General features: G+C 43.6%; 1 protein-coding gene across 3 annotated transcripts in view; it reads left to right on the top strand.

Annotated features, from left to right (window-relative positions):
• The first annotated feature begins 518 nt into the window (after window positions 1-518).
• The window catches only part of ANKRD44 (ankyrin repeat domain 44), a 119,810-nt gene continuing 107,835 nt past the window's right edge, over window positions 519-12,493 (top strand). For 2 of the 3 annotated variants that reach the window (XM_059727225.1, XM_059727224.1), the window contains exon 1: window positions 519-627. In XM_059727225.1, coding sequence (XP_059583208.1) covers window positions 592-627 — 36 coding nt within the window. In that variant the 5' untranslated portion in view covers window positions 519-591. The remainder of the gene's footprint in view (window positions 628-12,493) is intronic. The other variant, XM_059727226.1, reaches the window with a different exon arrangement.

The following is a 12,493-nucleotide window of genomic DNA, read 5'->3' on the forward strand; positions in this document are numbered from 1 at the left end:
GCATCCCAGAATGCCTTGTACCTCCCTCACAAACCTCCCTTTACAGGGTGGGTGGGCTAGCCTTGACCAAAGCTGTTTGCTGCAGTGAGTAGGGAGATGTGCCCTAGCACTGCCCCCAGTGGCATATTGACAGGGGGATGGGGGGGCCATGCCCCTGGGCAGTGGTCTGGGAGGGGCACTGGCTGGGCCCTCTATGGGGTATCTGGTTCTGCCACCAGCATCTCCGGCTGGGGACAGGAATAGGGTGGGGAGGAGGGGGGTGCAAATGTAAATATTGGCCCCCAGGTGTCAGAGACCCACAGTATGTCACTGCACCCTCCAGCTTCTGGCCTGGGCCCCTGCGGGCATTTGGCTGCATCTCTGGAGTCAAAGGTGAATGTCTGCTCGCTTGCATATCTGTTCAGTGTGTGCAGCTTCGATTAACCTGCAAAGGTTGAATTGATTCTGCCGGGCTTTTTCGCTGTTTGTACTTAGCCAAAATGTCCATCTATTAAAACAGTAAAAACACATTTTTTATTGTTCCTTTGTGTTTTACCTTGGCAGCCACCACTGGTTCAAGCAATTTTCAGTGGTGATCCAGAGGAGATACGGATGTTGATCTACAAAACTGAGGATGTCAATGCTCTGGTAAGTGACTCTGTAAATGTATTTATATTGCAGTCCATGAGCAAAATAAGCTGTCCATGACTTTAACATTTATAAAAAAATTAAAACCAACACAATAAAAAATAGTTAGGAACTAGAGATTCATAGCTTAAATAGTAGTTTAAGTCAGTAATTAGGATTCTGTCTCCAGCATGTGGAAGTTATTTTTTTTAACTGTACACAATAATTACTTAAAATGTCCAGGTCAATCAGGGACAGTTTTCTCCAAGTCCCTGTTGTTGTGAATGAAGATAGCTGAAAGCAGCATATCGCGATTCTCTGTAGAATTTCCCTTTATAATGAGCCTGTGCAGATCAGGGGCTTTTCTTGAAGCTATGAATATACTTAAGATAATTTCACTGGAGCTTGCAAATGGCAGAAGTAAGGGAGTTTTAGCTTGGCCAGTGACATGCACACAGAGGAATTACTATACTGCAGATTTGCTTTATTTCTAGCCTGAACAATGGTAAGCTGCTGTAAACAACAGAGGTTAAGTATTTTCACAGTGGAAAATCTTAAACTGAACTGCCCTTTTTGCAGCAGCTTTTTGCCTTATGCTTTTCCCCTTCATGTTGAATTACAGTCAGGATGTTAAAATGAACAATTTTTGCTGGCATTTTGACTATAGTCTGTGAGCTCTGGAAGACATCGGGTGGGGGGGGGGAAAAAAAGAAGAGACAGAATACTGGTGTAGCTTAGCTGCTTTAAAACTGTTATCCTTTTCCTTTGTCTTTTCCATTTAACAACATAGTAATGATTTTATTCATAGTTAATTCTAGTGGTTTGCCTGATATAGCGCACTGCTTTGGGACTTCAACTTCTGTAGCCAATATTGTCCGAATGTCCAGTTGAGGGGAGGAAGCATTAGGGAGCAGTACTTGGGTCTAGTTAAATTGGACTCCATTTGACTTGCTGTGAAGTCAAGACTTGCTTTCAACTTGCACAGGAATCAGATCAGGCGCAGAGAGAGGGGGAAACAAGATTGGAGATCTGATCTCTTTGTAAATATCGGTTCTTGGGTCCTTTGCTAAAACCCTAAAACATGCTGATTTAATATATTGGCTTTTCCACATCCCCTGGATTTCCCACCCCGCCAATGATAAAAATTAAATTTTGCAACACGTGCCATTTCTAAGACGTTCTTTGTCCTGAACGTTTTAGCTCTTAAAAATGGCATTTGTTGTACAGATTAAGATGGTTGCATGCTTTCAGGTTCCGCTCTTGAAATGTTTTTATATCCCTTGGGCTCAAGGTTGCTGGGAAATGTTGCTATGGAGATGCACTCAATTGCTGGGTAAAACATTAAATGGGTTGTGTATACTTTAAATATTATGGTATTCACAACTAATGGAAGAAAGGTCATTGGACAGGAACATTTTTATGCAAAATCATGTTCCATATAATAAAAACCTTTCCAAGAATGTGTTGACCTAGCAGCAAACCTATCTTGAGCTAGAAAATTAAATGTTCTTTGGAGTAATTAAAAAGATCTTTGCCAAGATGCATTCAGAATCATTAATTTCAAGTATAATTTCAGGTGAATCACAAGCACTAGAAACATCACTATAAGAATGGGGATGGAAGAGTGCACATCTGTTACCTGCTGTAAGCTGGCTAGTCAAAGGGACTGCCTGTAATTCTCTTTAGGATGTTTTTAAATTACTTCCATGTTAGTGTTTGAGCAATGTTGGGCTACTTCCAGCCACTTGGTAGCAGTTGTTTCTTTGTTGATCATTTCTGATTAACTGGAATAATATTGACATTTGAAAGTGTAAATACAAAGTAAGAATAAAATGCAACTGCGTTCACAGTCAGCTGTGGAGTTTTTCTTAGCTTAAATGTCATGTTTCAGAGCCCATAGCAGAGAAGCTATTAATATAGCAGAACAAAATTGGATATGAGGAAACTATGAAAAGTAAGTGATACCTAACAATAGGAAACTGTGGCAAGGCTGTGTGAGAGTTGTTGTTTTCTAAGGAAAGAGAAAATTTAACTATGTGGGGAGGGTTAGTGGTGGGGTTGGGGAAGGGAGGGGAGACTTCATAGCTAGTCTCAAGATAGCAGGACAGATTTTGTTGCTTGGCAAAATAACTGAGAGCTCTTCCTGATCCTAGAGATGTCTCCAGAAATATTAAATAAAATGGCATGTTTATACCATCAAAGGATTGTTCTAGCCTATAGCTACTTCATGAACTATGCACCAACCATATGTAATGGAGCTGCCATGATGTAGTGTTGTGCCTGCATCAGTAAGCTCACTCTCTTCCCAAATGCTTTTTTGGTGTGCACAAAGGTATCCTGGTTTAGAGTGTAGTGTTCATTGTGCAGGTATGACACGTTTTAGGGCAGTGCTTTCTAATACAGTCCTTTTGTGTTGGCACTGACATACCTTAAGTTGCCGATGCTGCTGCTCTAATTGGGATTTTTATTTTGTATCCAAGTAGAAATTTGCATCTGTTTGGCTTAGAACCGTTTGTTTTAGTTCATTTTGCCAAGATAATGGTCACTCTGACCTCTCTGTGTTCCTACAACTTTGGAGGGAACAGGATGCCGCTTTTTACATACTGATGACAGTGATACTTCCTTTTATACAGTATGGTGGTACTTTATTTACTTTTCTTTCTTCATCCAGAGATGTTCTAGTCTATCTGCAGTCAATCTTCACTGGCCCACTGTCCAGGAAATTGGGATATTTGTTTGCATCTCTGCCCTTTAGTTTCACAGAGCAACATATAATGTACTGTTTGTTGATAGAGCTGGCTACAGACTAGCAATTTTTTACAGTTACTGTGTTTTTTCTAAATGTAAAAGGTAATTGTTTTTCTGTTTATCTTTTAAGATGGAGGAAGAGGGAGATGATTCTGAAGGATGTTTTAGTCCCCTCTCTGACTTTTCACAGGGCTTTCTGACGGTCTTGGTCATAATCACTTACAAAGTGTAAAGCAGTAGTGGCTTTGGACACTGGAAATTTATATGGTCACTGGGAGTATCTACATGAGACACTATAATTCATTGCTACTGCTCAGTGGTGTTGCCGGGCACTAACCGTGACGTGATGCTACTGTGCAGAATTCACAGCTACAGCACAGTAGTTCATTGCCACTGTGCAGTAGCACCAGGAAGAAAACCATGCAGTGATGGTACTGCTCAGTAATGCTGGTTATTGCACAATACTAAATGACTGTGCAATAACAATTTTGCAGTCTGCTGCACATGTAGACATGGCTACTGAGGCCCAGACTCATCCAGGGTTCCAGGTTATGAGGCAGTAGCCTGGTTTTGATGGGTTTTTTCAGTGAAAAATTAATTCTTGTTTGAAAACTGAAAAAAATCTGTTTATAGCTTTTCCTATCCTCTCTTCTTTCCCTTTCTCTCTTTTAGTATCCCAGAGAGTGAGATCACAAGAGATAAACCATCAATACCAGATGGTCTAAAATACTGAAATTCTACCCCCAAATTTTCTGGGTTTTTTTTCTGGGAAAACTTATAGCATTGTTTGATGAGCTGCATCAGCCAGAGGACCATCTTATTTCTCTACATATGATGCGGTTTTATTCTGATGTCAGGATGCTGCAGTTTATAAAATAAGTGCCATGCTAGATCAGACCAGTGGTCCATCTAGCCCAATATCCTGTCTCCAACAGTGGCAGGAGTGGATGTTTTAGAGCAGGGGTGTGCAAAATACGGCCCGTGGGCTGGATCGGCCTGCAAGGCCATTCTATCCAGCCCACAAGGCCCCTAAAAATTTAGAAAATTAATGTTTATCTGCCCTTGGTTCCCATCAAAAATGACAGGGGCCAGAGGCAGTAGGATCCAGAGGAAGCCCTGGCAGGCTCCTGCAACAGCAGGACCCGCCTGGCCCCGCCCCCCCAGCCCGAAGCCCCAGTAGGGGCTTTTGGCCTGGGACCAGGTGGGACACTGCACTGGAAACTCAGGTAAGGGGAGCAAAGGGCAGGGGAGGACCCCGGGCAGGAAAGGAAGCCAGGGAAAAGCGGCCCCTCACCTACCCTGTGGCCAGCACTCCCTGCTGTTGCCTCTCTCAGCCCGCACGGGGCTGTCCTGAGCAGGCACAGGCAGCCTCACATGGGCTGTGAACGGCTGTAGCGCAGGGCGCTGGCCATGGGGCAGGCGAGGGGCTGCTGTGGCTCTGACTCTGACCTTGAACTGCCAGAAGCCTCCTGTACCTCCCCCTCCACTTCCTGTCTGCAGTTTTTGCCCCCCTGCCCACTCCCTTCACTTCCCTCCCTTCCCCTCCCTTTGACTGTCAGGCACAGCCCCATGTGGGCTTGGACTGGGATGTCTCCAGCATGTGGAAACTCTTTCCCCCACATGGCCAGTCAGCAGCACTGAGACAGCTGCATGGTCAGGCAAGGGCTGGGGAGCCGGGGGAAGGGGCAACAATTGGGGGAGCTTGGAGGGAAGGGCAGAGGGTGGGAGGTGGCAGGGTGCAACTGGCAAGGAGGGCAGGAAGGCTGCAGGGAGAAGAAGTGGGAGGGGCAGAGGGCAAGAGGGGCACCTGGCCTTCCCCAGCCACTGCTTTTCCTGTAGCAGTGTGGGAAGAGGGATTCAAGACAACCCTCCAATAATTAGATTCTACATCTGGAAAATTATAACAAATGTATACATTTTCATATATAGAATCTAATTATTGGGGAAACGTTTTATATTCAGGGTTGTTTTTATATTCAAGTAAATACGGTAATCTTGACTGAAGTCAAGAGTAGCCATGACCTATGAAGGAAATGGAGAGGAGGAAAAGGCTATGACTAGGGGCCTCACAAACAATAACGTGAACTTGGAGTTCATTACAGGCAAGGAAGTATTGAAGGAAGAATGGAAGCCTGTATGGGTATAGATCTTCAGATATTGATTTCACATTACAACTGTGAAGATGCATTTAAGGTTGGATTTAGTAAGCTCAAAATACATTTATGACCCTTTAACTGTTAGGATATGAGCAGAGCTACTCTGTTGCGTGGTTCAGCCGTAGCATCCTTGTCTGCCACGTGGGAGACCTGGGTTTGATTCGTGGACACATATATAACTACAGCCACCGAGGCACTGAATGTCCAGACACTGTCCAGCCTTTGGCTTCTGTCTCAATGAATTAACAGGGAGATGGAAGATCTGAGCAGCCTTCACACTCCTCTGTACTCCTGCCTAAACATATGCATTGAAGGCTTTGGTGACCTCTTATGCATAATCCAGAAGGATCAATGGTTGCCTGCTATGAGGCAGAACTATGAAAAATTAAACTTTTTGTTGCAAACTTATTGATATGGAACAAATAGCCTCTCAGTCTTTGTTGTCAGAAGGCTGGACCCTACACACTACCCTAAACATTTTTAGTTTGTTTTTTTTATTCAGTAGTTGTGGGTGCAGCCTAGACAGATTAATGGGGCTCGCTTGCGTAATGTGGTTTCACCAGAAGTCTATATAGAGAACATTTATACCATATCACTAATATAGGGACATTTTATATATATGATATTTAATTTTCTCTCACACTCAAACCCCATTCAATTCAATTTCAGACAGAATCCTTAATAAACTGAAAGCCATGCTTCTGAAAACGAAATAACAGACATACAACCATAATATAAATTTAAACAAAAATAACAGAAATGCAAATTTAATAATAAAATAGGGCCAACAACTATAAAAGCATTATTCCTACTCCTAGAATTAACATAATCAAGTACAAATATGGTGATAAATCAGATCATGAATCTATAAAAATGTTGTCCATAGGTACACAATTAACACAGTAAAAAACAAATATAGTGATAAAGTTTATCAGTCATATCAACAGTAAAAGATGTTTAGCTCTGATCGCTTCAGCCTTGTAAGCAAAAATTGAAAGATGGTTTACTAAATATGCATCTGTTTGCTGGAGAAGCCATATTCATTTCTCTCTATTTGAGAGGTATGTCAATTTCTGCAAGAACGGTGATAAATACTTTCTCCTTATGTTGTTATATAGAGGGCATTCTAAGGTGTAATGAATAGTGTCTTCCAAAACTTCTACACAGGCTGGGCAACATCTTTTAGCCCTTGGAATGGAAAGTCTATGTCCACCCAAAACAGCTCTGGGCACCTATTCAGTCTTGAGGCTAGTCAAAGAGGTTCGCCATTGATTGTTGAGCTCCACCTTTCTCCCCCTGCAATCTAATTTCCAAAGAATATATAGAGGGGCGATGCAAATAGCCCTGGCCACTGCAAAATGAGTTTGCTTGGCAATATCTTGGAACCTCTGGAAAACCTGGACCTTTTCTGTGGGAGAGAAGTCTTTCATTGTTCCATCCCAGAAAATGCAAAAGTGCGGGGAAAGAAAAGCTAGCCAAGGAGATTGAAGAGAAGGGGGATTATTGATGTATTCTGTATAGCACAATTTGAGCAAGCGAGACAGTAAAAGAGGCAGAATTTAAACCAGAATCTCACCATTCTAATAATAATATTAGTTAAAATGGAATCTAGTCGCATGTCTAATCTCAAGAAAGATGCGGGTAGTGAAGGAGGAAGACCCAGAAGAGCCCTGAGAAATGTATTCTGAGGTATGTCTACATCATTACTGGCAGCATAGCCCCATACTTCAGTGCCATACAGGATCTGAGACGCAACTTTGGCTTTATATGCTAATATGGCAGCTTGGACTGATTGTCCTGCTGTGGTCTCATAAAATTTATTTATAGCCACTGCTGATTGGGCTGCCTTAGTTCTAACCAACTGGATGTGGTGTTTCTGTGATGGAGAAGCTGTAAACACCACACCCAAATACCTATAGGTTTTTAAAAACTTTGAGTTTAATTCCCCCATGTTCCATGGGTATTTTATCAAATGGCTTCCCAAAAACATTATTTTGGATTTATCATAGTTTCATAGATGTTAGGACTGGAAGGGACCTATTAGATCATCGAGTCCAACCTCCTGCCCTGGGCAGCAATGAGTGCTGGGGTCAGATGACCCAGCCAGGTGTCTATCCAATCTCCTTTTAAATACCTCCAAGGACGGGGACAGCACCACCTTCCTTGGAAGCATATTCCATGTTTTGGCAACCCTCACTGTAAAGAACTTTTTCCTGATGTCCAGTCTGAATTTGCTCTCTTCCACTTTGTGGCCATTATTTCTAGTTACCCTGACGGGTGCCCTGGTAAACGTTGTATCCCCTATTTCTTGCTGGCCCCCCTGATGAGTTTGTCACAAGATCACCTCTCAGCCTCCTCTTGCAGAGGCTGAAGAGGTTCAGGTCTCCCAATCAGTCCACACAGGGTTTTTTTCTGTAGGCCTTTTAACCAAATGAGTGGCCCTCCTCTGAACCCTCTCCAGGCCATCCACATCCCTCCTGAAGTGCGGTGCCCAAAACTGGACGCAATACTCCAGCTGCGGCCTGACCAATGTCGCATAGAGGGGAAGTATCACCTCCCTAGACCTGTTTGTGATGCACCTACTTATGCAAGAAAGAGTGCGGTTAGCTTTACTTATTACTTCATCACACTGGTGACTCATGTTCATTTTGGAGTCGACTATGACTCCAAGATCCCTTTCTGCAGTTGTGCTACTTAGAGTGGTACCTCCCAGGCTATAGGAGTGTTGATGATTCTTTCCCCCCAGCTGCAACACATGACACTTATCCTTGTTAAACTGCGTCCTATTCTGTTCATCCCACTTCCCCAGCCTGTCCAAATCATCCAGTGTTCACTCCCTGCTGTCTAGTTTGTGTACCTCCCCCCATAGTTTGGTCTCATCAGCAAACTTGGACAGGGTGCTTTCTACTCCCTCATCCAAGTCACTAATGAAGATATTGAATAGTACTAGTCCTAGGACAGAGCATTGGGGGACTCCGCTGCCTACATTTCTCCAGGTAGAAACCGACCTGTCCACCACCACTCCCTGGGTACGTCCCATAAGCCAGTTTTCTACCCACCGGACTGTGTAATAATCTACATTGCAACTGTTTAGTTTATTTATAAGAATTGGGTATGATGCTGTGTCAAAGGCTTTTTTAAAATCTAAATAAATAACATCTACTTCTATTCCTTCATCCAAGCATTTTGTGACCTGGTCGTAAAATGAAACCAGGTTAGTCAGGCAGGAACTGATTGCTGATTGCCCCTTACCATTATTTTACTCACTGGTCCCCCACAAATGTGATCCTTAACAATTTTCTCAAAGGTCTTGCCAAGGATAGAGGTGCGAGACTAACCAGCCAATAGTTATTCGGTTCTTCCTTCCTCCCCTTCTTGAAAATAGGGACCACACTGGCCCTTTTCCAATCCTCCAGGACCTGTCCTGAGCACCATGAGTGCTCAAACAGTCGTGCCAGTGGCTGTGCTAGACTCCAGATAATTTCCTAAGTACCGTAGGATGAAGATTTCATGGATTTCATAGACATTAGGGCTGGAAGGGACCTCGGGAGATCTTCAAGTCCAGCTCCCTGCTCCAGGGGCAAGAAGTCAGCAGGGGTCATAGGATCCCAGCAAGATAAACATCCAAATTTCTTTTGAAAGCGTTCAAAGTAGGTGCTTGAACCACCTCCGGTGGCAGTTTATTCCAGACCTTGGGGGCTCAGACTGTAAAGAAGTTCTTCCTTGTGTTCAGCCTTAAACGGTCCTGGAGGAGTTTGTGACCATTTGACCTTGTCATCCCTTGGGGTGCTCTGGTGAGCAGATGTTCCCCCAGATCCTGGTGAGTACCCTTTATAAACTTACAGGCAGCCATTAGATCACCCCTGAACCTGAGCTTTTCCAGGCTGAAGAGTCCCATGGCTCTCAGCCTGTCATCATAAGGTCTGTTTTCCTGACCTCTGATCATGCACGTGGCTCTCCTCTGCACTCTCTCAAGCTTCTCCACATCCTTTTTGAGTTGTGGAGCCCAAAATTGGAAGCAGTACTCCAGCTGCGGCCTCACCAAGGCCGAGTACAACGGGAGAATGATGTCCTGGGATTTGCTGGAGAAGCATCTATGGATGCAAGCCAGTGTTTTGCTCACTTTACTAGCTGCAGCATCACATTAATGGCTCATGTTCATCTTGTGGTCAGTCATGACCCCCAAGTCCCTTTCGTCCATAGTGCTAGCCAGCGTAGCACTGCCAAGCCTATAAGGATGCTGCAGGTTTTTCTTCCCAAGGTGGAGAACCTTGCATTTTTTGGTGTGATACACCATCAGGTTCTTGTCCACCGATTTCCTGAGCCTGTCAAGGTCAGCCTGGATTGCCCTGGTGTCCTCAGGTGTGGACACTTTACCCCAAAGTTTTGTCATCAGTGAACTTGGCCAGTCCGCTTCTGATGCCAATGTCCACATCATTAATGAAGATGTTGAATAATATAGACCCAAGGACAGAGCCTTAAGAGACCCCACTGGTCACAGTGCACCACGATGATTAACTTCTGTCAACCACCACCCTCTGGGTCTGACCACGGAGCCAATTCCCCAGCCAGCAGATCATGGTGAAGCTGAGGCCGCAGTTGTTCAGGTTTGCTAAGAAGTGGTCATGGGATACCAGATCGAAGGCTTTTTTAAAGTCAAGATATATGACATCAATCTCCTCTCCCTGGAGGATCATCAGGGCCTGTTGATTTAAATACGTTCAGCCCCTCCAGGTGCCCCTTTACTAGGTCAGCATGAACAGTTGGTGGGTTGGTATCTATACTGAGCTTATCTAAAGTCCAAGTTGTAATTTATCTTTAAGTTATTTTTGTCCATAAAGATGCTCAAAAGTTATAGTTGCTCTCTATAATCTGATGAGGGTTTTTGACATTATGATGGTGTCATCTGTGTACATTAAAATAGGGATCGGGCAGACCAGATTCAGACTTGATCTCGGGTCGGTACACAGGTTTGAAAGAATATGTACAGGTAAATAGAGGTAAATATTCAGTCTTTATCAGGTCTCCACAAGAAAACAAATGTTACTAAACCTTTATTTCATGATTGTAGTACTGCTTTCTGAAATGGAGAGCATTAGGTATCATTCAGGGTGCACGTGCATGCACACCTTAGAGGCTTGGAAACCTTGACTAACTAATATGCAAGCAGCTTTCCATTCAATTTGGAGTGATGCATTTAATTTGGGATTAAGGGAGAAAATTCTCTGGTATTTCAGTTGTTTGAGGTACCAGACTGAATTGTGCTCTCTTCCAAAGAAAAATGATCTTGTCCTTGGAACTCAAGTATCAGTGGAGAATAAAGTTGTGCTAGAAACAAATGGCCCTTCTTTAGGAACCGTTCTGTCACTTTAGGGGTGCTTACAGACATAAGAAAAAATCAAACAGGCGGTGCAGACAAGGTTCTTTGGGTGAATCTGATACAGATTCACCCAAAAAACCTTATCTGCCTATGTCCTTAGACCAACACGGCTACAACCTACACCCCTAAAACAAGCAGTGCTTTACTTTCAGCTTGGCACAGCCCTGTGCCAAGTGCTGTGCATGTCCAGAAGAGGAATCGTGACAGTTTGATCTGGCTCGCCGAGCATCTGTATAGCTCATGTACTTCAGTGGGGCTTTTTGGCGCTTTTCAGCTGTTAGATAAAAACACCAAAAAGCCCCACTGAAGTATGTGGGCTATACAGAAGTTGGGGTACTGGGTCAAACTGATGTGATGCCTCTTCTGGTGAAGTGCTGTTGGTTTCTGTTGTTGTTTTTTTCCCTTCACATTTGTCAGCAGCCTAAAGGTCTTTCATGTCTGCATTCTGTAAGTAGGGACATGTTCCAATCTACACTGAAGTCTTTTTCAGAATTTGGCTCAAGGCAAACTTCTTCACAAACTTAAAAAGGCTCCTGCTTTGATGTTGGACTTAGTTACATGTTCCTTTTGCCCACAGTTAAATATGCTATTCATCTAGACTCCTCAGCCCTATTGCGGGGATATTGAAATGAATATATAAATTTGTTAACAGTCTAGGTTGAGATTTTAAATGGAGTTTCAGGCAGTAAATTAGATGCCCAAATGGTATTGACTTGCATTAGAAGAAGGCATACTTCTCATTTTGTTCCAGTGTCTCAGCTTCCCTTTTTTTAAATAAAGACAGAGAGATCAAAGTCTGTCTGTCATGTTAGTAAAGAAAATATACAAAATGTGGAATAATGTACCTAATTCAGAGACAGCTCTTTGAGTGTGCAGAGAATGTGAAATAATACGTCTGTTGTATGAACCACCCTGATCTTTTCAGAGGGCACTGATTCACATACCAGTGACGGCACTGTAAATCTTACATGTTTTTGAGTGGTAATAAAGAACGTAAAGTATCATTTTGTGAAGATGCCATGGATTTCCTGAGAAGCATTTTCTTGGGATCCTCAGCTTGGTATAGTTTCTTTGAGCATCCCCTGAAGCTAGCCCAAGTGTAACTTCTAGAGAGGGTAAGTCCCTGGATCCTTGGACTTCAAGAACTTTTGGTCCCTAATATTGCTGGTTATTCATTTTGCCTTCTGGTTCAGTTTCTGGAGAGTGAATTTAGCTCTTCAAGGGGACAGAGTGCACCCAAAGTGACAAGCAGCAAACACTCAGCTCTTAAAATGAAACAACCTTTATTGGCTTAAAGCAGAGCTGTCAAAAATCCAGCCCAAAGGGCCCTATAATCTGCCCATGGTTGTTGGACAGCCCTGCATGGTGCATGCAGCATGCTCTGGCCCTTGTCCCTGGGTTGCATGCAGTACCAGTTAGTCTGGTACAGGCTGCACATAGCATCAGGGCTGGAGCTGGCTGTCCTGAACACAGGGCCAGTCTGGGGCATGCACTGCACAGGGTGTGCATTGCATGTGATGTCCATGCTATACTGACATTCCATGCTGGATCTGGGGCCTGTCCAGATCAGGCATACAGACTGGTCATACATGCTGGATTCAGC

This window comes from Alligator mississippiensis, chromosome 4, assembly GCF_030867095.1.
Source record: "Alligator mississippiensis isolate rAllMis1 chromosome 4, rAllMis1, whole genome shotgun sequence".
Lineage (NCBI taxonomy): Eukaryota > Metazoa > Chordata > Crocodylia > Alligatoridae > Alligator > Alligator mississippiensis.